Raw genomic sequence first — 27,992 nt, 5'->3', positions numbered from 1 at the left:
AATAAAAGACAATAAATTATTGCAAATGCCAAACAGGCACAATAAAACCACACAGCATTTAGGCAATTAGCAGTTTTATTTTGAGTACAGTAAAATTAAAGAAGAAAAAGAATGACATGTACTGGTAATTAATGTTGGCATGTTTGGAACCGTAAACATACACACAAATAAGAGGAATTTATAAAAACTATATCAAAAGAACAAGGCAATCATCATTAAATAAATGAGCAAAGTGGTGTTTTTGAAGGCATCATCACACACCAATGGTCTGACAGAAGACAAAGGTCACAAGGGTGGAATCATGTGTGCAAATAAAAAAAGGAAAACAACTGAGAAACTAAAGATGATACCGACGACCCAGATAACATGCATATGGAGTCTGTGGCCATATGGTTGAGGATGTTAGTTTGGTCATTAGGGTTGCCATGCCAGACTGAGGATTGTAATAAGGATGGGTGTTCGGTGCCAAACCAGTCTGAACAAGAGAGATAGGAATACTAGGGTGGAAATGGCAACTCACCAAGTTTCACAGAAAAATCACTGAAAATAAGTACTTATCAATGAAATACAGTATGGTAAGATTACAAGCAGAGTAAATATAACTGATATCGAGACATAAAAGAACACTAAGCGGAATAATGGAAACAGTGGTAGTCATTGGAGTATTGTGAGAAAGGAAGAAGAACAATATACTGTGTAAAGCACACAAAATATGATTACAACTTGAAGTCAATTCCACAAAAACAAAGGCAGTGAATTTAAGGTGTGATGCATTTGAGTGACGTGTTACCATCACTTTGAACTGTATTGGTTTGATCTACATGCTACTGCTACAGTCAATGACCTACTACACTCTACTGGAAAACAGACTGGCCATTTGATCTGCTGCATGTTTATAATACTTAAAACCCTGATTCAGAGCCAGTTCTATTATGTTATTCAGAGAGCTGCAAATGCCCAAAATACTAAGCATTTGTAAATGCAGGTGTATAGTGCAAAAATCCATGAGTTTACCTTTAGGTGAATTGAATTAATGAGAGGTAATATCTCTATGTTACTCATTAGATCTTAACTCGCCTGCACACTACATAAGTATACGTTCAAGAGCGCTTCATTTAGGAGGATAGGATTATACTGTAGGTCCTGGAAGTTGCCCCTAACTACTGATGCAGGATCCAATGTTTTCCCTCCATCCCCTTTAAATTAAGATTAGGGAGGAGGTAGGGTAATCTGATCCAGGCGGTTAAGAGCAACTTCTGCCTGTAGCGTAGAATCTGTTCTAAGCCATGTGCTCCTCTTTAAACTACAGCACTCTATTTAACATGAGGAGATCATAGGAATGGAATCTGTGCTGGGCTAACTTTTGACCTTTGTTCTAGGTAGTGTCTCTAATCATGATCTTAAATCTTCTATTCTTTTGACAAAGAAATAAATGGTCATTTTGATCGTATTGTACCCTCATTCTGTGCTTGACAAACTGGTGAGAGTAACTGACAGTGATCTGTAGCTATTCATGCCTATAAAGCAACAAACGCACACAACAAAAACAAACGAGAGCGACATTCACATATTTTTGTTGTTTTTTTGCACTGTTTTTAGCCCAAGAGGAACTACATTTCCCACAGCACACTGCTCTGCTACATCATGTCTGATGGGATATGTAGTTCTGTAGAAAGCACTCTCTAAAGGCAGTTAAGCAACTTGTATGTTTGCAGGCATTACAACTCCCAAAGTGCTTCAGGTGCCACCAGCACACCAGAGCTCAGTCCTATGGGAGGTGCAGGGGAACATGAATTAGTCCACCTTAAACTTTTGTTCAACTCCTCGTGCACTGGGGTCAGGGAGTTACACTAAACTACTGTTACTATGTCTCAAATACTCTGAAATACTTCCACTCTTTTCCTTCTGTACCACTGAAAAGTGAAAGACAAATCAAAGTTGTATGGCTGAAACCTACTCAACATGTTTTCCAATCAGTGGAGAGAGAAGAGGAGAGAGGAAGCCATCTTTGACTGTTGGGACACAGCCCATGACTAAGCTATACTTGTGCAAGACATGCTGAGAATTTTAGCGTAAACAAAAAATGGCCTTGATAAGACATTAACACAAAGGGAGAAGGCGGGAGAGGAGGAGGAAGTCTATCTCAGTGCAGTACATTACCTCTGGACTGAGAGAGGGAATAAGCAGAAAGAGGAGAGACATAACGACAACTGCATGCAAACATACTCCCTTTCACTCATGAACTCTCACACACACACACACACACACACACACAGAGCGCACAAGTAAAGCCCTGTTGCAAAGACAGAACGGTAGAAGCTGAATGGATCCTGTGCCTTGGATTTGGTTCAAAGTTCGACTTGAATAACAGATGTGTCCACCAATCACTGCATAGCCTTGGCCCGCCGGGTGTGGCACTTCATGCACAGGATCCTGCCGTCCAATGGGTAGCAGCCGTCTGCGTCCGCCTCTATGGAGAGGGGGCGGGAACAATCCTGCAACCAGGAAGAGAGACTTCAGGATGTGCAGAGAAGGTCACTGGAAAACATTTACATCCAAAACACTCGGGGGACACCATTCAAACTGTTTCGACATTTAACCAGCTCTTTATAATACATCTTCAGGAGTTTATCTTTACATCTGGCACAAGATGTAGCAGGTCTGTTGTCCTTACCTCCCAGCGGTAGTACTTTAGATGTAGCAGGTCTGTTGTCCTTACCTCCCAGCGGTAGTACTTTAGATGTAGCAGGTCTGTTGTCCTTACCTCACAGCGGTAGTACTTTAGATGTAGCAGGTCTGTTGTCCTTACCTCACAGCGGTAGTACTTTAGATGTAGCAGGTCTGTTGTCCTTACCTCACAGCGGTAGTACTTTAGATGTAGCAGGTCTGTTGTCCTTACCTCACAGCGGTAGTACTTTAGATGTAGCAGGTCTGTTGTCCTTACCTCACAGCGGTAGTACTTTAGATGTAGCAGGTCTGTTGTCCTTACCTCACAGCGGTAGTACTTTAGATGTAGCAGGTCTGTTGTCCTTACCTCACAGCGGTAGTACTTTAGATGTAGCAGGTCTGTTGTCCTTACCTCACAGCAGTACTACTTTAGATGTAGCAGGTCTGTTGTCCTTACCTCACAGCGGTAGTACTTTAGATGTAGCAGGTCTGTTGTCCTTACCTCCCAGCGGTAGTACTTTAGATGTAGCAGGTCTGTTGTCCTTACCTCACAGCGGTAGTACTTTAGATGTAGCAGGTCTGTTGTCCTTACCTCCCAGCGGTAGTACTTTAGATGTAGCAGGTCTGTTGTCCTTACCTCACAGCGGTACTACTTTAGATGTAGCAGGTCTGTTGTCCTTACCTCACAGCAGTACTACTTTAGATGTAGCAGGTCTGTTGTCCTTACCTCACAGCGGTAGTACTTTAGATGTAGCAGGTCTGTTGTCCTTACCTCCCAGCGGTAGTACTTTAGATGTAGCAGGTCTGTTGTCCTTACCTCACAGCGGTAGTACTTTAGATGTAGCAGGTCTGTTGTCCTTACCTCCCAGCGGTAGTACTTTAGATGTAGCAGGTCTGTTGTCCTTACCTCACAGCGGTAGTACTTTAGATGTAGCAGGTCTGTTGTCCTTACCTCACAGCGGTAGTACTTTAGATGTAACAGGTCTGTTGTCCTTACCTCACAGCGGTAGTACTTTAGATGTAGCAGGTCTGTTGTCCTTACCTCACAGCGGTAGTACTTTAGATGTAGCAGGTCTGTTGTCCTTACCTCACAGCGGTAGTACTTTAGATGTAGCAGGTCTGTTGTCCTTACCTCACAGCGGTAGTACTTTAGATGTAGCAGGTCTGTTGTCCTTACCTCACAGCGGTAGTACTTTAGATGTAGCAGGTCTGTTGTCCTTACCTCACAGCAGTACTACTTTAGATGTAGCAGGTCTGTTGTCCTTACCTCACAGCGGTAGTACTTTAGATGTAGCAGGTCTGTTGTCCTTACCTCCCAGCGGTAGTACTTTAGATGTAGCAGGTCTGTTGTCCTTACCTCACAGCGGTAGTACTTTAGATGTAGCAGGTCTGTTGTCCTTACCTCCCAGCGGTAGTACTTTAGATGTAGCAGGTCTGTTGTCCTTACCTCACAGCGGTACTACTTTAGATGTAGCAGGTCTGTTGTCCTTACCTCACAGCAGTACTACTTTAGATGTAGCAGGTCTGTTGTCCTTACCTCACAGCGGTAGTACTTTAGATGTAGCAGGTCTGTTGTCCTTACCTCCCAGCGGTAGTACTTTAGATGTAGCAGGTCTGTTGTCCTTACCTCACAGCGGTACTACTTTAGATGTAGCAGGTCTGTTGTCCTTACCTCACAGCAGTACTACTTTAGATGTAGCAGGTCTGTTGTCCTTACCTCACAGCGGTAGTACTTTAGATGTAGCAGGTCTGTTTTCCTTACCTCACAGCGGTAGTACTTTAGATGTAACAGGTCTGTTGTCCTTACCTCACAGCGGTAGTACTTTAGATGTAGCAGGTCTGTTGTCCTTACCTCCCAGCGGTAGTACTTTAGATGTAGCAGGTCTGTTGTCCTTACCTCACAGCGGGAGTACTTTAGATGTAGCAGGTCTGTTGTCCTTACCTCACAGCGGTAGTACTTTAGATGTAGCAGGTCTGTTGTCCTTACCTCACAGCGGTAGTACTTTAGATGTAGCAGGTCTGTTGTCCTTACCTCACAGCGGTAGTACTTTAGATGTAGCAGGTCTGTTGTCCTTACCTCACAGCGGTAGCACTTGAGGTGGAAGTTCTTGTCGAGGGCCACGACTCTGACGGTCTCTTGACTGCCGGCGTCAGGAACTATGGGCTCATTACAGCTCACACACAGGGGAGAGAAACGCCTACAGGCAGGGGGACAGAGAGGACATTAGACTGTACCAAACACACAGGGGAGAGAAACGCCTACAGGCAGGGGGACAGAGAGGACATTAGACTGTACCACACACACAGGGGAGAGAAACGCCTACAGGCAGGGGGACAGAGAGGACATTAGACTGTACCACACACAGGGGAGAGAAACGCCTACAGGCAGGGGGACAGAGAGGACATTAGACTGTACCACACACACAGGGGAGAGAAACGCCTACAGGCAGGGGGACAGAGAGGACATTAGACTGTACCACACACACAGGGGAGAGAAACGCCTACAGGCAGGGGGACAGAGAGGACATTAGACTGTACCACACACACAGGGGAGAGAAATGCCTACAGGCAGGGGGACAGAGAGGACATTAGACTGTACCACACACACAGGGGAGAGAAACGCCTACAGGCAGGGGGACAGAGAGGACATTAGACTGTACCACACACACACAGGGGAGAGAAACGCCTACAGGCAGGGGGACAGAGAGGACACTAGACCTGTAACACACACACAGAGGACAATACCTGAGAAAGATAGAGAGAAAGACAAGGAGATGAGAAGCCGTACCTGTGGTAGTCTGGGACACAGTATGGGTTGTTGTTGTCGTCAGTGATGAAGGGCGCCCCCTCCAGGCTGCAGGCGCAGGTGCAGCAGCGGAAACAATGGGCATGGAAACACTGGCCCACCGCCTTCAACACACGGTCTGTAATACGCTCCCCACACCGAGAACACACCGCCAGAGAACTCTGTAGAGACACACAGACAGGAGGGTGGGAGAGAGAGCAAACACGTTACATGTCTTTGTGTGTGAGAGAGTGAATGAATTACTGGAAGCTGTTTGTGCATGTAATTGCTGTGCGTGTGTGTGTACTCACAGTGTAGCAGTCATCACACTGTGGCGTCCCGTCCTTGTCGTAGAACTGCATGCCCTGCAGGGGGCGATGGCAGCTCATACAGCAGAAACAGTCAGAGTGGAAGAGTTTGTTCATGGCTCTCACTGCAGGCTGGGAACGAGACAGAGCCTCACCACACTTACCACATACCTCTGAAAAAGAGAGAGAGAGAGAGAGAGAGAGAGAGAGCAATGGAGAGAGAGAGCGCAATGGAGAGAGAGAGAGAGAGAGCGATGGAGAGAGAGCGATGGAGAGAGAGAGATGGAGAGAGCGAGAGAGAGCGATGGAGAGAGAGCGATGGAGAGAGAGAGAGAGCGATGGAGAGAGAGAGAGAGAGGGAGAGAGAGAGAGAGAGAGGGAGAGAGCGATGGAGAGAGAGAGAGAGCGATGGAGAGAGAGAGAGCGATGGAGAGAGAGAGAGAGCGATGGAGAGAGAGAGCGATGGAGAGAGAGAGAGAGAGAGAGAGAGAGAGAGAGAGAGAGAGAGAGAGAGAGAGAGAGAGGGAGAGAGCGATGGAGAGAGAGAGAGAGCGATGGAGAGAGAGAGAGAGCGATGGGAGAGAGAGAGAGCGATGGAGAGAGAGAGCGATGGAGAGAGAGAGCGATGGAGAGAGAGAGAGAGAGCGATGGAGAGAGAGAGAGCGATGGAGAGAGAGAGAGCGATGGAGAGAGAGAGAGAGCGATGGAGAGAGAGAGCGAGGCGATGGAGAGAGAGAGCGAGAGAGAGCGATGGAGAGAGAGAGCGATGGAGAGAGAGAGCGATGGAGAGAGAGAGCGATGGAGAGAGAGAGAGAGCGATGGAGGAGAGCGATGGAGGAGAGAGAGAGAGCGATGGAGAGAGAGCGATGGAGAGAGCGATGGAGAGAGAGCGATGAGAGAGAGAGCGATGAGAGAGAGAGAGCGATGGAGAGAGAGAGAGCGATGGAGAGAGAGAGAGGCGATGAGAGAGAGAGCGATGGAGAGAGAGAGCGATGGGAGAGAGAGCGATGAGAGAGAGATGGAGAGAGAGAGAGAGCGATGGAGAGAGAGAGAGCGATGGGAGAGAGAGAGAGCGATGGAGAGAGAGAGAGAGCGATGGAGAGAGAGAGCGATGGAGAGAGAGAGCGATGGAGAGAGAGCGATGGAGAGAGAGAGAGAGAGCGCGATGGGAGAGAGAGAGAGAGCGATGGAGGAGAGAGAAGCGATGGAGAGCGAGAGAGAGAGCGATGGAGAGAGAGAGAGCGATGGAGAGAGAGAGAGCGATGGAGAGAGAGAGCGATGGAGAGAGAGAGAGCGATGGAGAGAGAGAGAGCGATGGAGAGAGAGAGAGCGATGGAGAGAGAGAGCGATGGAGAGAGAGAGAGAGAGCGCGATGGAGAGAGAGAGAGAGAGCGATGGAGAGAGAGAGAAGGCGATGGAGAGAGCGAGAGAGAGAGCGATGGAGAGAGAGAGAGAGAGCGATGGAGAGAGAGAGAGAGCGAGCGATGGAGAGAGAGAAGCGGCGATGGAGAGAGAGAAGCGGCGATGAGAGAGAAGCGGCGATGGAGAGAGAGAGAGCGGCGATGGAGAGAGAGAAGCGGCGATGGAGAGAAGAGAAGCGGCGATGGAGAGAGAGAGAGAGAGCGATGGAAAGGGAGAGAGAAGCGGCGATGGAGAGAGAAGCGGCGATGGAGAGAAGCGGCGATGGGAGAGAGAGCGGCGATGGAGAGAGAGAAGCGGCGATGGAGAGAAGCGGCGATGGAGAGAGAGAGCGGCGATGGAGAGAAAGCGGCGATGAGAGAGAAGCGGCGATGGAGAGAAGCGGCGATGGAGAGAAGCGGCGATGAGAGAGAAGCGGCGATGGAGAGAGAAGCGGCGATGGAGAGAGAAGCGGCGATGGAGAAAGCGGCGATGGAGAGAAAGCGGCGATGGAGAGAGAAGCGGCGATGGAGAAAGCGGCGATGGAGAGAGAAAGCGGCGATGGAGAAAGCGGCGATGGAGAGAAGCGGCGATGGAGAGAGAAGCGGCGATGGAGAGAGAGAGCGGCGATGGAGAAGAGCGGCGAGCGATGGAGAGAGAGCGAGCGATGGAGAGAGAGAGCGAGCGATGGAGAGAGAGAGCGAGCGATGGAGAGAGAGAGAGAGCGAAGGAGAGAGAGAGAGAGCGAAGGAGAGAGAGAGAGAGCGAAGGAGAGAGAGAGAGAGAGAGAGAGAGAGGGAGAGAGAGAGAGAGAGGGAGAGAGAGAGAGAGAGCGATGGAGAGAGAGAGAGAGCGATGGAGAGAGAGAGAGCGATGGAGAGAGAGAAGGGAGGTAGAAAGGGAGAGGACAAAGAGAGAGGGGATAAGAGTTGGTTGATGCTGACAGAGGCAGAGCCTAGCCAGTCCTATTCCACACAGTCATTAAGTCATTACCACAGACACACTGGTCTAGCACCAATGAGACAGAGTAGGGAGGAGGCTCCTTACTACCTAATTACACTGATCAATCATTTTGATGAAAGGTCAATTAGCACCCCAGCCCAGCCATCAGCACCCCACCCCAGCCCATATGCACCCCAGCCCAGCCATCAGCACCCCAGCCATCAGTACAGCAGCCCAGCCATCAGCACAGCCATCAGCACAGCAGCCCAGCCATCAGTACAGCAGCCCAGCCATCAGCACCCCAGCCATCAGCACAGCAGCCATCAGCACAGCAGCCCAGCCATCAGCACCCCAGCCCAGCCCATCAGCACCCCAGCCCAGCCCATCAGCACCCCAGCCCAGCCCATCAGCACCCCAGCCCAGCCATCAGCACAGCAGCCCAGCCATCAGCACCCCAGCCATCAGCACAGCAGCCCAGCCATCAGCACAGCAGCCCAGCCATCAGCACCCCAGCCCAGCCATCAGCACCCCTGCCCATCAGCACCCCAGCCATCAGCACCCCAGCCATCAGCACAGCACCCCAGCCATCAGCACCCCAGCCATCAGCACCCCAGCCATCAGCACCCCAGCCATCAGCACCCCAGCCATCAGCACCCCAGCCATCAGCACCCCAGCCATCAGCACCCCAGCCCAGCCATCAGCACAGCACCCCAGCCCATCAGTACCCCAGCCCAGCCATCAGCACCCCAGCCCAGCCATCAGCACAGCAGCCCAGCCCATCAGTACCCCAGCCCAGCCATCAGCACCCCAGCCCATCAGTACCCCAGCCCAGCCATCAGCACCCCAGCCCAGCCATCAGCACAGCAGCCCAGCCATCAGCACAGCAGCCCAGCCATCAGCACAGCAGCCCAGCCATCAGCACAGCAGCCCAGCCATCAGCACAGCAGCCCAGCCATCAGCACAGCAGCCCAGCCAATCAGCACCCCAGCCCAGACTATTAGAACTACAGCCCAGACCATCAGAACCAATAGCATACTGAGAAAGAGTGTTGTCAGGCAGGAACTGGACAAGATAATGACACTCTGATAATAGTGTTCATTCTGATACATTGGGTATGGTAGTATGAAACAATGAACTAGTGTAGGTGATGAGCGGAGGGTGTGTGTGTGTACCTGTAGGTGCTGAGGTGATGAGCGGAGGGTGTGTGTGTACCTGTAGGTGCTGAGGTGATGAGCGGAGGGTGTGTGTGTACCTGTAGGTGCTGAGGTGATGAGCGGAGGGTGTGTGTGTACCTGTAGGTGCTGAGGTGCTGAGCGGAGGGTGTGTGTGTGTACCTGTAGGTGCTGAACGGAGGGTGTGTGTGTACCTGTAGGTGCTGAGGTGCTGAGCGGAGGGTGTGTGTGTGTACCTGTAGGTGCTGAACGGAGGGTGTGTGTGTACCTGTAGGTGCTGAGGTGATGAACGGAGGGTGTGTGTGTGTACCTGTAGGTGCTGAGGTGATGAGCGGAGGGTGTGTGTGTGTACCTGTAGGTGCTGAACGGAGGGTGTGTGTGTACCTGTAGGTGCTGAGGTGATGAGCGGAGGGTGTGTGTGTGTACCTGTAGGTGCTGAGGTGATGAGCGGAGGGTGTGTGTGTGTACCTGTAGGTGCTGAGGTGCTGAGCGGAGGGTGTGTGTGTGTACCTGTAGGTGCTGAACGAAGGGTGTGTGTGTACCTGTAGGTGCTGAGGTGATGAGCGGAGGGTGTGTGTGTGTACCTGTAGGTGCTGAGGTGATGAACGGAGGGTGTGTGTGTGTACCTGTAGGTGCTGAACGGAGGGTGTGTGTGTACCTGTAGGTGCTGAACGGAGTGTGTGTGTGTACCTGTAGTTGCTGAGGTGCTGAGCGGAGGGTGTGTGTGTGTACCTGTAGGTGCTGAACGGAGGGTGTGTGTGTACCTGTAGGTGCTGAGGTGATGAGCGGAGGGTGTGTGTGTGTACCTGTAGGTGCTGAGGTGATGAGCGGAGGGTGTGTGTGTACCTGTAGGTGCTGAACGAAGGGTGTGTGTGTACCTGTAGGTGCTGAGGTGATGAGCGGAGGGTGTGTGTGTGTACCTGTAGGTGATGAACGGAGGGTGTGTGTGTGTACCTGTAGGTGCTGAGGTGATGAGCGGAGGGTGTGTGTGTACCTGTAGGTGCTGAACGGAGGGTGTGTGTGTACCTGTAGGTGCTGAACGGAGTGTGTGTGTGTACCTGTAGGTGCTGAGGTGCTGAGCGGAGGGTGTGTGTGTACCTGTAGGTGCTGAACGGAGGGTGTGTGTGTACCTGTAGGTGCTGAGGTGATGAACGGAGGGTGTGTGTGTGTACCTGTAGGTGCTGAGGTGATGAACGGAGGGTGTGTGTACCTGTAGGTGCTGAGGTGATGAACGGAGGGTGTGTGTGTGTACCTGTAGGTGCTGAGGTGATGAACGGAGGGTGTGTGTGTGTACCTGTAGGTGCTGAACGGAGGGTGTGTGTGTACCTGTAGGTGCTGAACGGAGTGTGTGTGTGTACCTGTAGGTGCTGAACGGAGGGTGTGTGTGTACCTGTAGGTGCTGAGGTGCTGAGCGGAGGGTGTGTGTGTACCTGTAGGTGCTGAGGTGATGACGGGAGCGTGTGTGTGTGTACCTGTAGGTGCTGAGGTGCTGAGCGGAGGGTGTGTGTGTACCTGTAGGTGCTGAGCGGAGGGTGTGTGTGTACCTGTAGGTGCTGAGGTGATGACGGGAGCGTGTGTGTGTGTGTACCTGTAGGTGCTGAGGTGCTGAGCGGAGGGTGTGTGTGTACCTGTAGGTGCTGAACGGAGGGTGTGTGTGTACCTGTAGGTGCTGAGGTGATGAGCGGAGGGTGTGTGTGTGTACCTGTAGGTGCTGAACGGAGGGTGTGTGTGTGTACCTGTAGGTGCTGAACGGAGGGTGTGTGTGTGTACCTGTAGGTGCTGAGGTGATGAACGGAGGGTGTGTGTGTGTACCTGTAGGTGCTGAACGGAGGGTGTGTGTGTGTACCTGTAGGTGCTGAGGTGATGAACGGAGGGTGTGTGTGTGTACCTGTAGGTGCTGAGGTGATGAACGGAGGGTGTGTGTGTGTACCTGTAGGTGCTGAACGGAGGGTGTGTGTGTGTACCTGTAGGTGCTGAGGTGATGAACGGAGGGTGTGTGTGTGTACCTGTAGGTGCTGAACGGAGGGTGTGTGTGTACCTGTAGGTGCTGAACGGAGTGTGTGTGTGTACCTGTAGGTGCTGAGGTGCTGAGCGGAGGGTGTGTGTGTACCTGTAGGTGCTGAGGTGCTGAGCGGAGGGTGTGTGTGTACCTGTAGGTGCTGAGGTGATGAACGGAGGGTGTGTGTGTACCTGTAGGTGCTGAACGGAGGGTGTGTGTGTACCTGTAGGTGCTGAGGTGATGAACGGAGGGTGTGTGTGTGTACCTGTAGGTGCTGAGGTGATGAACGGAGGGTGTGTGTGTGTACCTGTAGGTGCTGAGGTGATGAACGGAGGGTGTGTGTGTGTACCTGTAGGTGCTGAACGGAGGGTGTGTGTGTACCTGTAGGTGCTGAACGGAGTGTGTGTGTGTACCTGTAGGTGCTGAGGTGCTGAGCGGAGGGTGTGTGTGTACCTGTAGGTGCTGAGGTGCTGAGCGGAGGGTGTGTGTGTACCTGTAGGTGCTGAGGTGATGACGGGAGCGTGTGTGTGTGTACCTGTAGGTGCTGAGGTGCTGAGCGGAGGGTGTGTGTGTACCTGTAGGTGCTGAGCGGAGGGTGTGTGTGTACCTGTAGGTGCTGAGGTGATGACGGGAGCGTGTGTGTGTGTGTACCTGTAGGTGCTGAGGTGCTGAGCGGAGGGTGTGTGTGTACCTGTAGGTGCTGAGCGGAGGGTGTGTGTGTACCTGTAGGTGCTGAGGTGCTGAGCGGAGGGTGTGTGTGTACCTGTAGGTGCTGAGGTGATGACGGGAGCGTGTGTGTCCATGTCTTTGATGAATGCATTGGTCATTCTCTCCAGCTCCTCCACCTCCCTCATGGAGAGAGGAACACCTCCACCTGGGACAGAGACAGGCCCAGGAGGCGAGGGCTGGGGGACAGAAAACACACATTTAACAGGGGGAGTACTAAACACACACACTCACCCCAAAGGGTCTCCTAACATACCTTTGATGAAGGGGGAGATTTCATTGGCTGGCTGTAAGAAGAGGGTGATGTCATCGCTTTGGGCTGAGGAGGGGGCACGGGGGCAGGAGGGGGCAGGCTCACAGTCATCTGAGAGTCAATGGAAGAGGGCTTTGAGTGATTGAAGGCTGGGGGAGCCACTTTGTTGGCTGGTGGGGCGGGAGGAGCGGCAGGAGGAGGAGGGAAGGAGCTGGCTGCAGGGGAAGGTTTAGGAGCAACAACAAATGGAGCCGGGGCGTGGTTCTGGTTCTTCAGCCCCACAGGAGACACGGTTGTCCCTGTTTTCATGCCCCCAAAAGCCTTAGAAGCCCCAACTGGCGCCTTAGCAAATGGCTGTGGGGCAGGAGCTGGGGCAGATGTAGCGTTATTGGCCTGTCTGTGTGTCGTCCGGAGTTTGAGCTCCTCGGCCCAGGGAGCGGGAGGGGGCTTGTCTCCCATCTCTGGAGGGGGGAGGAAAGAGAGGTTGGGCTTGGGAGCAGTGGGGGGAGGACCTGCAGGCTTGGGGGCAGGAGGAGGAGGAGCTGAGTACTGACTGGGCAACTGGGGAGACAAGATCAGACAAGAAAACATTACAGGCTGTATGTTTTGAAGAGAACTATGAGACAACACACAACAACAAGCTGTTGTATGGAACTCAAATCTACTTTTAGACTAAAAGCATTAGGAGCTGAGTGCCCCTTCAGCACTTTTGGAAGTTTCCAGATGAAAATACAATGTTCTATACAGTACTATTTGAAACATTCTAAACAATCCACCCTCCTCAACAAGCCGGCTGTGTTTTTAGGAACTGTGAAAACCGCTATTAGTATCATTCAAGTACAGAACTAAAAAAAACACAAAAAGTTTGCAGTTAGCGATTTTCAATCGTATCAAATGTTCAACTTCTACAAAGCACAGGCTCTGAGTCATACAGGGGAACTTGAGCTCATCAAATGTCTCTGACATTTTTATCAAGAACCTGTGCCAACATTTCCCTGTTCTGATCCAAAAACACTCTCCATTTATGGCTGTTTCCCCAGAGCGCTGGCTTGGCCCCACACACACAGGCCTGATCACAACGCATTGTGTACCACGTCTCCCTCGGTCTTGCTTGGTCCCTCTTTCTATTTGCATCGCCATCTTTCTTTATATACATCATTCAGTGTGAGTTTCTCTGCATCACTCACTTCCTCTGTTTTTGTACATCACTCTCTCATTGTCTGTCTGTGTACAGTAACGAACAGCTTACTCATCCTAGAGCCATCAGCCTGAACAGACACAAAACAGCCTGGCATCTGGCCAAACGGTTTCTCCTGACCTGCTCTCTCTCCCCCTCTTTCTCTCTACTTTGGAGACCCCTTTATTCAAACTTCTGAGTCAATCTTTTTTCTTCTGATCTTTTATTCCCCCTCCCTACATTTATTCCACTCCCTACATTTATTCCCCTCCCCACTCCCTACAGTTATTCCCCTCCCTACATTTATTCCCCTCCCCACTCCCTACAGTTATTCCCCTCCCTACATTTATTCCCCTCCCCACTCCCTACAGTTATTCCCCTCCCTACATTTATTCCCCTCCCCACTCCCCACATTTATTCCCCTCCCCACTCCCTACATTTATTCCCCTCCCTACCCCCTACATTTATTCCCCTCCCTACATTTATTCCCCTCCCCACTCCCTACAGTTATTCCCCTCCCTACATTTATTCCCCTCCCCACTCCCTACAGTTATTCCCCTCCCCACATTTATTCCCCTCCCCACCCCCTACATTTATTCCCCTCCCCACCCCCTACATTTATTCCCCTCCCTACCCCCTACATTTATTCCCCTCCCTACATTTATTCCCCTCCCCACTCCCTACATTTTCCCCCTCCCCACTCCCGACATTTATTCCTCGCCACTCCCCACATTTATTCCCCTCCCCACTACCCACATTTATTCCCCTCCCCACATTTATTCCCCTCCCCACATTTATTCCCCTCGCCACTCCCTACATTTATTCCCCTCCCCACATTTATTCCCCTCCCCACTCCCTACATTTATTCCCCTCCCCACAATTACTCCCCTCCCCACTCCCCACATTTATTCCCCTCCCCACTCCCCACATTTATTCCCCTCCCCACTCCCCACATTTATTCCCCTCCCCACTCCCTACATTTATTCCCCTCCCTACATTTATTCCCCTCCCCACTCCCTACATTTTTCCCCCTCCCCACTCCCTACATTTTTCCCCCTCCCCACTCCCGACATTTATTCCCTCGCCACTCCCCACATTTATTCCCCTCCCCACTACCCACATTTATTCCCCTCCCCACATTTATTCCCCTCGCCACTCCCCACATTTATTCCCCTCCCACATTTATTCCCCTCCCCACATTTATTCCCCTCGCCACTCCCTACATTTATTCCCCTCCCCACATTTATTCCCCTCCCCACATTTATTCCCCTCCCCACTCCCCACATTTATTCCCCTCCCTACATTTATTCCCCTCCCCACTCCCTACATTTATTCCCCTCCCCACTCCCCACATTTATTCCCCTCCCCACATTTATTCCCCTCCCCACTCCCCACATTTATTCCCCTCCCCACTCCCCACATTTATTCCCCTCCCCACTCCCCACATTTATTCCCCTCCCCACTCCCCACATTTATTCCCCACCCCACTCCCCACATTTATTCCCTTTCCCACATTTATTCCCCTCCACACTCCCCACATTTATTCCCTTTCCCACATTTATTCCCCTCCCCACATTTATTCCCCTCCCCACTCCCCACATTTATTCCCCTCCCCACTCCCTACATTTATTCCCCTCCCCACATTTATTCCCCTCGCCACTCCCCACATTTATTCCCCTCCCCACATTTATTCCCCTCCCCACTCCCTACATTTATTCCCCTCCCCACAATTACTCCCCTCCCCACTCCCCACATTTATTCCCCTCCCCACTCCCCACATTTATTCCCCTCCCCACTCCCCACATTTATTCCCCTCCCCACTCCCCACATTTATTCCCCTCCCCACTCCCCACATTTATTCCCCTCCCCACTCCCCACATTTATTCCCCTCCCCACTCCCTACATTTATTCCCCTCCCCACATTTATTCCCCTCCCCACTCCCTACATTTATTCCCCTCCCCACTCCCTACATTTATTCCCCTCCCCACTCCCCACATTTATTCCCCTCCCCACTCCCCACATTTATTCCCCTCCCTACTCCCCACATTTATTCCCCTCCCCACTCCCCACATTTATTCCCTTTCCCACATTTATTCCCCTCCACACTCCCCACATTTATTCCCTTTCCCACATTTATTCCCCTCCCCACATTTATTCCCCTCCCCACTCCCCACATTTATTCCCCTCCCCACTCCCTACATTTATTCCCCTCCCCACATTTATTCCCCTCGCCACTCCCCACATTTATTCCCCTCCCCACATTTATTCCCCTCCCCACTCCCTACATTTATTCCCCTCCCCACATTTACTCCCCTCCCCACTCCCCACATTTATTCCCCTCCCCACATTTATTCCCCTCCCCACTCCCCACATTTATTCCCCTCCCCACATTTATTCCCCTCCCCACTCCCCACATTTATTCCCCTCCCCACTCCCCACATTTATTCCCCTCCCCACTCCCCACATTTATTCCCCTCCCCACTCCCCACATTTATTCCCCTCCCCACTCCCCACATTTATTCCCCTCCCCACTCCCTACATTTATTCCCCTCCCCACATTTATTCCCCTCCCCACTCCCTACATTTATTCCCCTCCCCACTCCCTACATTTATTCCCCTCCTCACTCCCTACATTTATTCCCCTCCCCACTCCCTACATTTATTCCCCTCCCCACATTTACTTCCCTTCCTCACAATCTTATCTTTATTTCCCTCCATCTTCTCAGTCCCAAGTATTTCCTACTCTCTCTGTGTAATGCTGTGTCTACTGCAGTCTTCTGTTACATTCCGTTTTCCCTGTTGGTTTACTGACGTTGTGTGCTTCTACGACGCTCTACAGTATACGACGCGCTACTGTATACGACGCTCTACAGTATACAAAATACTTGTCCTTCTCTGTACCTTGGGGTTGAAGGGTCCTCTGGTCTCCATCTCAGACAGCAGGTCAGTCAGAGAGCCCAGCTGTTTGTCAAAACTAGTCTGCTTTTCCAGACGCTGTGGGAGTGAGAAAGAAGGGGGGGAAATGGACAGACACACAGAGTGAGGGATTGTGAAAGAGTGAGAAATAATGGGAGAGAGAGAGAGGATGATTGTTTATCAACAGGCTGAATCTTGACTTGAAATATGTAGCAACTCCAACTGCCACCTAAATCATACACTTGTGTCAATGAGGAATGTGCACAGAAGTGTACTGATAGAACAGAATGTAACTGATTTGCATGGATCAGAACTTAAGCACTCACATCACGTTAGGCAATAGACTTCCACATCTGTTTACTGGGGACATCCACCATGGTAGTAGATGTGTGGATGAGAGTTCTGGCCGTCATCCAACACAACTACACCAATACAATGACAAGTGCTTTGGGACCTTATGGAAAGTTCTATATTTAAGCAGTAAGGCATGAGGGGGTGTGGTATATGGCCAATATACCACGGTCAAGGGATGTTCTTGGTCACGACACAAGGCGGAGTGCCCGGACACAGCCCTTAGTCGTGGTATATTGGCCATATATCACAAACCCCCGAGGTGCCTTATTGCTATTATAAACTGGTTACCAATGTAATTAGAGCAGTAAAAATAAATTTTCTGTCATACCCGTGGTATATGGTCGATATACCACAGCTGTCAGCCAATCAGCATTCAGGGCTCAAACCACCCAGTTTATAATACCAAATGTATTCCATTCTTATGATTAGTGACCCAGACTCACCTGAGAGTTCTCCCCAGCACTGGGGACACTGCTGGGACCAGAGACTGGGAGAGGTGGAGGGGGTGGTGGAGGAGGGGGAGACGGGGAACGGGGGAGACAGGCATTCTCCTCAGGCGGGGCGGGGGGGAGGGGCAGGTCATCCACTGCGGGAGGGGGAGGGAAGGCAGGGGGAGGGGCATCAGAGGCTGGAGGTGTGGTTGCACAATTGGGGGGAGGGGCTGGCAGCTCATCGTCCATTGGAGGAGGAGGGGGCGGGAAGTCTAATAGAAATTGGGAGGGGTGATTGATTAAAACAAAGGTATGGCAATCAAATGGTTTCTAAACATGACAATACAGTTTCTACACACAGAGACAGTGAAATGTTACAGTCAAGAAAATAGGTGGTTAAGTAGAAAACAATGGCTTAATTGCCAGAATCTCGCAGTATCCCTTTAAATGCAGTGATTAGAGTTTGTGAGAAACCGGAAGGGTGAGTTTCACTGATGGGATAATGGCCATGTTGCAGTCTACCAATCTGTTGGGTTGCCAACGCCAGGCTCAAACTCTGTTTCTGATAAAACAAGGATGTTGGATCCCAAAGATAAATACTTGAAACTAAATAATAACATGCTTAATAACATGCTTGATGCTTTTGTTGCGAGATAAGTCTGGTCCTAATACAACCCCTAGTCACTTCCCCTAACACCATATTTTTACACCTATCCAGTTACTTCACATCTGCACTGTGAAGGGAAAGAGTTCAAGTGAAGGAGTTTGGGGTCACATTGAACCAGACAATGCATGGGATAAATGTTTACAAAATGACAAACAAAAATGGCCAATCACCTTCGCATAGCGATGGTGGTGGTGGAGGCATCACTCCAACTCGACCAATGACAGCTGTGCCGACACCGCGTGTTGAGGAGACCAGACTGGGGGGAGGAGAGGGACCTGTGGGAGGAGTTGAGCCCGGGGGAGGCGACAGGTCGGACTGGCTTTTGGGTCGCGGCGGGTTGACCGAGGCAAACTTCTTTGGCTGGTTGTAGAAGGAGGGGGTGGTGACTTTGAGGTTGATGGAGGAAGTCACCATGAAGGGTTTACTGCCACTAGAGTCAGCCATGTTGTCTTTTACTGTCTGAGGAGAGAAGAGGAGGACAGCTGTTGTTTATGACCATATTGGTTTATTACGACGGTTTAGAAGAGGACAAACACAATCCATCCAAATCAACACAAACTCAAATGAGCGGTAGGGAGTCTGCCAACTGTTAAAGAGATGGCTGTGTTACAGAGGAGCTCTAGCAAACCTGGAGGCCAGCTGTAGAAAGGATAGCAGAGAAGATAAAATAAACCTTTGATATAGAAATGAACCATAGAGCATTAGCTTATCTGAGGTGAGCACACAGAGCTTTTGAAACAGTAGGGGAATATATATATCTCTCTTTGGTGAATTAGTGGGGACACATCAACAAAGGATCTAACAACCCTGTGGCCTAACTACAGGAGAGAACATCCAAAGCATGCATGCACAGAAACACACACACACGCACGCACGCACCTCTGAAAGATCTTGGCTGCTTTACACAGTACCTCGCCCTAGATTGTAAATACACACTAGCCACTCCTTAAGCTCAGTAAGGAGAGAGGTATACCGTAACCATAGCAGCACTTACAGCTGCTTTAAGGTCAACTCTCAGTATGAAACCGTTCACTGTAATAAAAACAGTTGAGAACTACAGCATGGTTTACTATAGAGATGACCGGGTCGGACCTGAGACGGGTAAAACCACCATAACATGTTCATGTGAGCTACGTCAAGGAGAGGGTCATTCAACGAGAGCTCAAATATTTACCTCATTGGTTTGTGGTTAAAAATGTTGATGTTACCACAGCAGCTCTATCTCAGATTCCCCAAACGCCTGTGGCCCTGTAGGTGACCTCTGGTTAAAGAGACGTGGCCCTCTTTCTCTCTCAGTACCTCTTGGTTTCTTCCACTTTCTCAGTACCTGTCTAACGTTACTATCAGCTCGACGCTAGGCTGTTATAGACAGAGTATACAGTGCTTTCGGACTCATTCCCCTTTTACACATTTTCTTATGTTACAATACCCCATTATCACAAAGGAAAACAGTTTATTTTTACATTTTTGCAAATGTTTAAAACAAACAAACAAACAAACATACCTTCTGTAAATAAGTATTCAGACCCTTTGCTATGAGACTCGAAATTGAACTCAGGTGCATCCTGTTTCCATTGATCATCCTTAAGATGTTTCTACAACATTACCGGCGTCCACCTGTGGTAAATTCAAATCGATTGGACATGATTTGGAAAGGTACACACCTGTCTACAGAAGGTCCCACAGTTGACAGTGCATGTCAGAGCAAAAACCAAGCCATGAGGTCGAAGGAATTGTCCAAAGAGCTCCGAGACAGGATCGCGTCGAGGTACAGATCAGGGGAACAGTACCAAAACATTCCTGCAGCATTGAAGGTCTCCAAGAACACAGTGGCATCCATCATTCTTAAAATGGAAGAAGTTTGGAACAACCAAGACTCTTCCTAGAGCTGTCCGCCCGGCCAAACTGAGCAATCAGGGGAGAAGGGCCTTGGTCAGGGAGGTGACCAGGAACCTGATGGTCACTCTGACAGAGCTCCAGAGTTCCTCTGGGGAGACGGGAGAACCATCAGAAGGACAACTTTACGGTAGAGAGGCCAGGCGGAAGCCACTCCTCAGTAAAAGGGACGTGAAAGCCCGTTTGGAGTTTGCCAAAAAGCACCTAAAGGACTCTCAGACCATGAGAAACAAGATTCTCTCGTCTGATAAAACCAATATTGAAATCTTTGGCATGAATGCCAAGTGTCACATCTGGAGGAAACCTGGCACCATCCCTTTGGTTAAGCATGGTGGTGGCAGCATCCTGCTGTGAAGATGTATTTCAGTGGCAGAGACTGGGAGACTAGTCAGGATTGAGGAAAAGATGAACGAAGTACTGAGAGATCCTTGATGAAAACCTGCTCAAGAGCGCTGAGGACCTCAGACTGGGGCGAAGGGTCAACTTCCAACAGGACAACGACCCTAAGCACACAGCCAAGACAATTTTCTAAATGTCTATGAGTGGCCCAGCCAGAGTCCGGACTTGAACCCAATCGAACATCTCTGGAGAGACCTGAAAATAGCTGTGCAGCAACGCTCCCCATCCAACCTGACAGAGCTTGAGAGGATCTGCAGAGAAGAATGGGGGAAACTCCCCAAATACAAGTGTGCCAAGCTTGTAGCGTCATACCCAAGAAGACCCGAGGCTGTAATCACTACCAAAGGTGTTTCAACAAAGTACTGAGTAAAGGGTCTGATTACTTATGTAAACGTGATATTTCAGATTTTTATTTTGAATAAATTAGCAAACATTTCTAAAAACCTCTTTTAGCTTTGTCATTATGGGTTATTGTGTGTAGATTGATGGGGAAAAAATTATTTAATAAATTTTAGAATAAGGCTGTAATGTAACAAAATGTGGAAAAAGTCATGGTGTCTGAATACTTTCCGAATGCACTGTACTCGGGCTCCCGATCGGTGCAGCGCTCTCAGTCACTACAGACACCCTGGTTCAAATCCAGGCTGATTGGGAGTCCCATTGGGCGGCACACAATTGGCCCAGCGTTGTCCAGGTTTGGCCTGTGTAGGCCGTCATGGTAAATAAGAATTTGTTCTTAAAAGACATGCCTAGTTAAATAAAATAAAAATATATAAATGGCAATGATGGGTCGTAGTCAGTGCCTCACCGCTGGATCATAAATAAGCCTAATGGGTTGTCTAGAAACATGCTTTTGTCCAGAATGTGAAATGCTTTTGTTAGATCACAGAGCAACAACATATTTAGGAACCATTACCATGGTGATAATATACATGGGTTTCTTCACGCCTTGTTTGTTTTGGAAGGAAAAGCAATGTCCAAGAACTAGCCTAGTAAATGCGATGTGGGTTTGTGATGCGGGTGACTGATTTCTTTCTCCATGATCAGAATCAGCCTTTAGACAGGGAATCATTTACCACCCAGGCTTGACTATGTTACGCCATGTCAGTTTCATGAGAAACTTTACGTAACTTCCTTCCCAGGGTTACCAGATTTCTACGAAATATTACCTAGAATTAATTATAATATGAGTGAAATAGTTATTTCATTTGTATTAAGTAGGTTAAAAAGCAGCTTTTCTGTGTTGGAATGGTGTGGGTGTACCCCAACGACAGAATGGTGTGGGTGTACCCCAACGACAGAATGGTGTGGGTGTACCCCAACGACAGAATGGTGTGGGTGTACCCCAACGACAGAATGGTGTGGGTGTACCCCAACGACAGAATGGTGTGGGTGTACCCCAACGACAGAATGGTGTGGGTGTACCCCAACGACAGAATGGTGTGGATGGTGTATACCGGTCATTCAAAATATTAACGCAAGTAGACTGCCGACTCTCAAGCTCAGCCAATCAGCCAACATGACATCATGTTCTAGGAGTAAATAGCAGGCACCTTTTTAAAGGGTCTGTGAGATACATGTTGGATTTGGGATTTTGAAAGAGTTTTTTCTCCAATTTATGCTTTGGTCACAATTCCGACTACAGGACGAGGTAACAGAATATAAACGTTAACAAGTGAGATTTTAACTGGACAGTTACAAATAGTTTTTCAGTTTGAAATGGAGGTTTCCACATTGCATGTAGCTGTGACTTGGGGGCCTGGACAAGTTCTGACAAGATAAAGACATCAACCGTGGGTGAAAGTGTTCCTGAAATGCTGACTCAGGCCTCAACACAGTATGAAGAAAAAAACAGCGTAAGTAAGCTAACTTTGTTTGTTAAGATCCTCTGGAAAACACAGCGTTTTCTACATTTCACTCATAACTTCTTACTTTAACAGTTAAAATACTGACAAGAATCCAAAGAGAGAAGTTATCATATTTGCACTCAAGCCCCTTCAAAGTGAGCAACAAAAAGCCACAAACGGCAAAATCTTCACTTTTCTATTTTCAAAATGGACTTACTGTTAAATAATGCAGAGAAGAGCAGGATGAAATATTAAAGGCAAATGACCAAAGGGGACATCAACCAATCTGGTTGCCCGCCCTAGCACAGCTAGGCTGGATAGCTGTCTTATTTAGAAAACACCAGTGGGACTAGAACAGATGGAAAAGGGGGAGGGGACGGACAGACACACAAAGTGGTGTTGGAAACTGTCTGTAAAAGTCCAACCTAGTAAGAGTCCAACGCTCCACTGACAAAGCGTTGGCTCGTCTCTGTGATGAAAGAGCCTGCATCAAGCAGAGCGGACCTCCCCTGTAATATCCTCAGTTAGACTGAAACCTGCTCTCCTTGGCTAATAGAACCCTGTTGAAACCTCTGCTAATGAGGGCCAGTGCATTGGATACCAGCAGACTGTTCAATTGTGAGGGAAATATTACAAGGCTTTGATCTAAAGGCTTTTTATCTTTCTTGAGAGCCAGCGCTCTACACTAAGTGGAGGCATAGAGCTAGGCTTATTGGTTCTAGTGCTCATTTAAAAGTGGTTCATTATATTAGCCTACTGTAGAAAACCTCTGGGGATAATGCATGTGACGGTCACGGAACTGAGACATGCTAGGGGCAAACGTTCCTCATGGTGCCCCTGGAAATAGACCACCCGATTTGAGGAATTAAAAAACCAAATACCACTGTAAACGTCATCCTTTATGATGTATTATTTAATTCACTACTCAACCAACTGTAAAGGCATTGACAAAAACATTCCCCACAGATTCCATGTGGCTGTAGACCTGGCTAATGGTTTTATATGGTGAGGTCAGCTGCAGGCTCCTCCCGGACAGTCCCCTAAGCCTAACTAAAGTAAACCCTTGTGAAATTGGATCCAGAGATGATGAGACCCATGGTGAGAACGTTTGGCACTTCAGTTGAATGACATCATCAACACCATGGTCTGCTTTTTCCTTTCCCTTCGTCTCCAATCTGCCCCCCCCAAAAAGCTCCCTCCTCTCATTTCAGTTGGATGACATCACCACGGCCTGTATTTCATCATCTTAACTGGTTTTACAGCTTGGCTGTGAGGCGACATCATGTGTGCAGAGAGAGCGCTAAACTCATGCAAACCGTCTACTGTAAATAATAGCTCTTAGCTTATGGAGTACGTTATGATTTCCACATGGTCGGTTGGTCATCGGTCTACAAAGGAGGATTAGAAGACAATTCATTTGGTAGAGGAGATGATATTTGAGATGGCTTGCAAGGCCCAGACATCGATCAAAGCATCGTTCTGTGTTGGATGTGACTATAACACACTGTTGTTTTACCACTGGCTGCTGGTCTGTAAGTGTTCACCTGAGAGAAACAACAGCAACAATAGATACTGTGCCAGACCAATACAACAACACTTCCTTACATGCTCATCAGCTCTGAAGCCAGTGTTGTCCTCTCTACCATGGCAATCTAGTGACTACCCTACAGTTGCTAAAGCTCCATGGTTGTCCCTGAGTTTCATGCAGACACGCCCAGCTCTTGCTGGGAAGTCTGTCTGTCTGTGACTGTGTCTGGGGGAGTTACTCATGCACTGACAACGCTCCTAATTGAGTCTGATCTTACAGGTCACTAGCCTTTCAAAGGGGACTGGGATCTCCATCACAGCGTTGCAGTAGTACTAGGTTAGGCTATACTGACAGTGAATGGGTGACATATGACATTAATTGTATCACAGTAGAGGTCGACCGATTATGATTTTTCAACGCCAATACCGATTATTGAAGGACCAAAAAAAAAACAATACCGATTAATCGGACGATTTTTATTTATTCATTTGTAAAATAAATAATGAAACATGTTCAATTTGGTTTAAATAATGCAAAAACAAAGTGTTGGAGAAGAAAGTAAAAGTACAATATGTGCCACGTAAAAAAGCCAACATTTATGTTCCTTGCTCAGAACATGAGAACATATGAAAGTTGGTGGTTACTTTTAACATGAGTCTTCAATGTTCCAAGGTAAGAGGTTTTAGGTTGTAGTTAATATAGTATTTATAGGACTATTTCTCTCTATACCATTTGTATTTCATATACCTTTGACTATTGGATGTTCTTATAGGCATTATAGTATTGCCAGTGTAACAGTATAGCTTCTGTCCCTCTCCTCGCCCCTACCTGGGCTCGAACCAGGAACACATCGACAACAGCCACACTCGAAGCAGCGTTACCCATCGCTCCACAAAAGGAACAACTACTCCAAGTCTCAGAGTGAGTGACGTTTGAAACGCTATTAGCACACACCCCGCTAACTAGCTAGCCATTTCACATCGGTTACACCAGCCATTAGGCTGATAGGCTTGAAGTCATAAACAGCGCTGCGCTTGTGAAGAGCTGCTGGCAAAACGCACGAAAGTTCTGTTTGAATGAATGCTTACGAGCCTGCTGCTGCCTACCATCGCACAGTCAGACTGCTCTATCAAATCATAGACTTAGTAGACACACAGAAATACGAGCCTTTGGTCATTAAGATGGTCTAATCCGGAAACTATCATTTCGAAAACAAAAAGTTTTTTATTTCAGTGAAATACGGAACCGTTCTGTATTTTATCTAATGGGTGACATCCATAAGTCTAAATATTCTTGTTACATTACACAACCTTCAATGTTATGTCATAATTATGTAAAATTCTGGCAAATTAGTTCGCAATGAGCCAGGCTGCCCAAACTGTTGCATATACCCTGACTCTACGTGCAATGAACGCAAGAAAAGTGACACAATTTCACCTGGTTAATATTGCCTGCTAACCTGGATTTCTTTTAGCTAAATATGCAGATTTAAAAATATATACTTCTGTGTATTGATTTTATGAAAGGCATTGGTGTTTATGGTTAGGTAGAGTCGTCCAATGATTGTGCTTTTTTCGCAAATGTGCTTTTGTTAAAACATCCCCCAGCGTTGCATCGATTATATGCAACGCAGGACACGCTAGATAAACTATTAATATCATCAACCATGTGTAGTTATAACTAGTGATTATGATTGATTGATTGTTTTTTATAAGATAAGTTTAATGCTAGCTAGCAACTTACCTTGGCTTACTGCATTCGCGTAACAGGCAGTCTCCTCGTGGAGTGCAATGAGAGGCAGGTGGTTATAGCGTTAGACTAGTTAACTGTAAGGTTGCAAGGTATGATCCCCGAGCTGACAAGGTGAAAATCTGTCGTTCTGCCCCTGAATAAAGCAGTTATCCCACTGTTCCTAGGCCATCATTGAAAATAAGAATGTGTTCTTAACTGACTTGCCTAGTTAAAAAGGCATAAAAAAGAATAAAAATAAATAAATAAAAATTGGTGCCCCAAAATACCAATTTGCGATTGATATGAAAACTTGAAATCGGCCCTAATTAAATCGGCCATTCCGATTAATCGGTCGACTTCTATATCACAGTGATCTTATAGAGGACAAATGGCTGTGGCACCCTTGTGAATGGAATCCCCAGACTCCCACCCAAACAGTCACACACACAGACGTAGTACGACCTAGCCTGCTTTACTCTGAACAAGCAAGTTTCATGAGAAATTACAAGGGGAGAGAGATTTGGGGACATGTTATGCATGAAGTATTATGAGGATAGCCTGGGTACCAGTCGGTTTATGCCATCATTCCACTCAGGGCTCTAAAGTGCGACTGATGAGGAGCTCTGTGTGACTAAGAAAAAAATTATTGGAAAGCCCAAAAAACTGTCAAAGACTCCAGCCTCCCAAGTCAGACTGTTCTCTCTACTACCACATGGCAAGCGGTACCAATGCACCAAACCTGCAACCAGCAGGACCCCGAACAGCTTCTACCCTCAAGCCAGAAGACTGTTAAATAGTTAACCAAATAGCTACCCGGACTATCTGCATTGATCCTGTTTGCACTACCCTTTCTTGACTCATCACATAGACTACTGCTACTGTTTATTATCTATCCTGTTGCCTAGTCACTTTATTCCTAGTTATATGTACATATCTACGTCAATTACCTTGTACCCTGCACATGGACTCGGTACCCCTTTGTAAATAGCCAAGTTACCATTACTCATTCTGTATTATTACTTTTCTATATTTTCTCTGTATTGGTGGGAAGGGCCCGTAAGCATTTCACTGGGGTGGGTATAATTTGTGGAACGTTCCAAAAACGTTGTAAAATAACAAGGTTGCCAACAAACAACGCATACAAAGTTGTATAGCGGCAGAATAAGATACCGGATAGGGAGTGAGCTATTTCATTACGTTTTTCACTCACCACATTTATTCCGATAAATGTCTGTCCTCACTCTGGTAGCCTATGGACAAACATGAAGAATAAGCTACGTGGTGAGCTGATGCCTTTTCGGCAGCTAGTTAGTTTAGTGAATTGATCCTGCTACTTTGTATGCATTCTTTGTTGGCAACCTTCTACTTTACAAAGTTTTTGGAACAGATTCCTGTTGGAACGTTCCCCTTCTAGAAAGTCCAATATCTTGAAAACTTGACTGCTGACATGCAACACATTTGAATGAATGACAACAATACTAAAAGAGTTTGAGCGGATTTTCCCTTTAATTGCATTTGTGTCTATGGGACTGAAACTATCACAGCGCTCAAAGTTTTAAATCTATATTCTCTATTTCCATTTTAGTCAGTGGGTTTGCGTGAGAACAACCATCTTGTGAAACAATGGAATCCCATTTTGGATTAAACAACAGCTGGTAGGAACTTGATGGATAACCATGATCCACCGTGTTGCATTAGCGCCCCACCCACCTTTTAACATGCCTCTGATTAGCTATGGTAGATAACTGTCTGCTAAGCCCAAGACAGCTAAGAACAACGGAACACACATAATATACAAAATATCCGACGTTCATCAATGAATCATCCATGTAGTCATAACTAGGTAAAGTCTGTCAAACCCTGATTCAAGAGAATTTCAGTGTGTGTCAATCCGTATTGATAGCCCTGGTCTAGCATTCACCTGCATACAACCCAGAGTTGAAATCACTTCAAAACCAAAACGGTAAATGTATAGAAAAGCGCAATCAATCTAGAAATACTGGCTAGTTAGTTTGTACACTCACCTATTTTTTTGCTGGCTAGCAGCTTCCCTACAGTTGGTAGCTAGCGAGAGGTTGTAGGGGGCTAACGTTACTTCCTCGATGACACGATTTATCGTCCTCAACCGGCCCCTTCCTATTTATTATTTAACGGTAGGTCTATCTGTACCCTAAATGGATGTTGCCATCACCCTTTCCCTGTCTATTTTCCAAGGAATGTGAGATGTCTGTCTGGCTCACCAGCCAGCTAACTTTTCCTCCTAAACTGTACTTCCGGTTACAGCTTCCGCATTTTTCTTTGTTGTGAGCGAGCGCGTATCTATCAAAAGCTGTAAACTTGTAAATGCGTCCTTTGCACAAGGACTGCTCAGTGGCTAAAAAGCGGAACACCCGCCCCGGTAGATGAGTAATAATCGTATCAGGCACTTTGCTACTGTTCTTTCATACCTTTTCTTAAATGTTGAAACTCTGCAATGCACCAAAACTATATATCATACAATCTGATTATTGCTTAGACTGATCATAGAGATAACTTGTCAGATGTCAAACAGTTGTGCTGCCACTATTAAATGGAAAAAACTGTAACTTGTTACCTATCAATAACTCATATAATCAGTATAAAATCTGTTCTTACCTATGTGTGCAGTTGGGAGAGCAAATTATTACCCTCCCCTACAGTATCTATCTCTTCCTTCTCCTTTTCCCTAGTTGTAGATCCAAACCGAGACAGAAAGTGTGCTTGTTAACTTTCCTCTACCCCTCTCTCTCAGTTCCCCTACAGCTGTTAGACCCCCC

At 48.0% G+C, this 27,992-nt stretch overlaps 1 protein-coding gene across 3 annotated transcripts; it reads right to left on the bottom strand.

Annotated features, from left to right (window-relative positions):
• Window positions 1–57: 57 nt before the first annotated feature.
• Window positions 58–27,992, bottom strand: LOC135521901 (zyxin-like). 3 transcript variants are annotated; one of them, XM_064947697.1, is made up of 10 exons: window positions 27,832–27,988; window positions 17,967–18,255; window positions 17,142–17,401; window positions 16,330–16,422; window positions 12,254–12,811; window positions 12,035–12,176; window positions 5,764–5,933; window positions 5,456–5,634; window positions 4,745–4,865; window positions 58–2,495 (listed from the first exon to the last, which is right to left on the bottom strand). In XM_064947697.1, the coding sequence occupies exons 2-10, from the start codon at window positions 18,238–18,240 to the stop codon at window positions 2,385–2,387; spliced, it is 1,908 nt and encodes a 635-aa protein (XP_064803769.1). In that variant the 5' UTR covers window positions 18,241–18,255; window positions 27,832–27,988; the 3' UTR covers window positions 58–2,384. The 3 variants fall into 3 exon arrangements, with proteins under 3 accessions (XP_064803769.1, XP_064803770.1, XP_064803771.1); XM_064947698.1 differs by lacking the exon at window positions 27,832–27,988 and adding an exon at window positions 27,222–27,766; XM_064947699.1 differs by lacking the exons at window positions 58–2,495; window positions 4,745–4,865 and adding an exon at window positions 5,039–5,353 and having other exon boundaries at window positions 27,832–27,992.

The sequence above is a fragment of the Oncorhynchus masou genome, chromosome 30 (assembly GCF_036934945.1).
Source record: "Oncorhynchus masou masou isolate Uvic2021 chromosome 30, UVic_Omas_1.1, whole genome shotgun sequence".
Taxonomy (NCBI): Eukaryota; Metazoa; Chordata; class Actinopteri; order Salmoniformes; family Salmonidae; genus Oncorhynchus; species Oncorhynchus masou.
This window is presented reverse-complemented; position numbering and strand designations above follow the sequence as displayed.

Bases quoted from the DNA above. Each gene is read 5' to 3' on its own strand.
- LOC135521901 (XM_064947697.1), bottom strand. From the start codon at position 18,240: ATGGCTGACTCTAGTGGCAGTAAACCCTTCATGGTGACTTCCTCCATC. The intron at 12,812-16,329 runs GTACAGAGAAGG...TTGTCTCCCCAG, and splicing joins GAGGACCCTTCAACCCCAAG to TTGCCCAGTCAGTACTCAGC. The intron at 5,934-12,034 runs GTACACACACAC...TCTCTTTTTCAG, and splicing joins CATCACCTCAGCACCTACAG to AGGTATGTGGTAAGTGTGGT.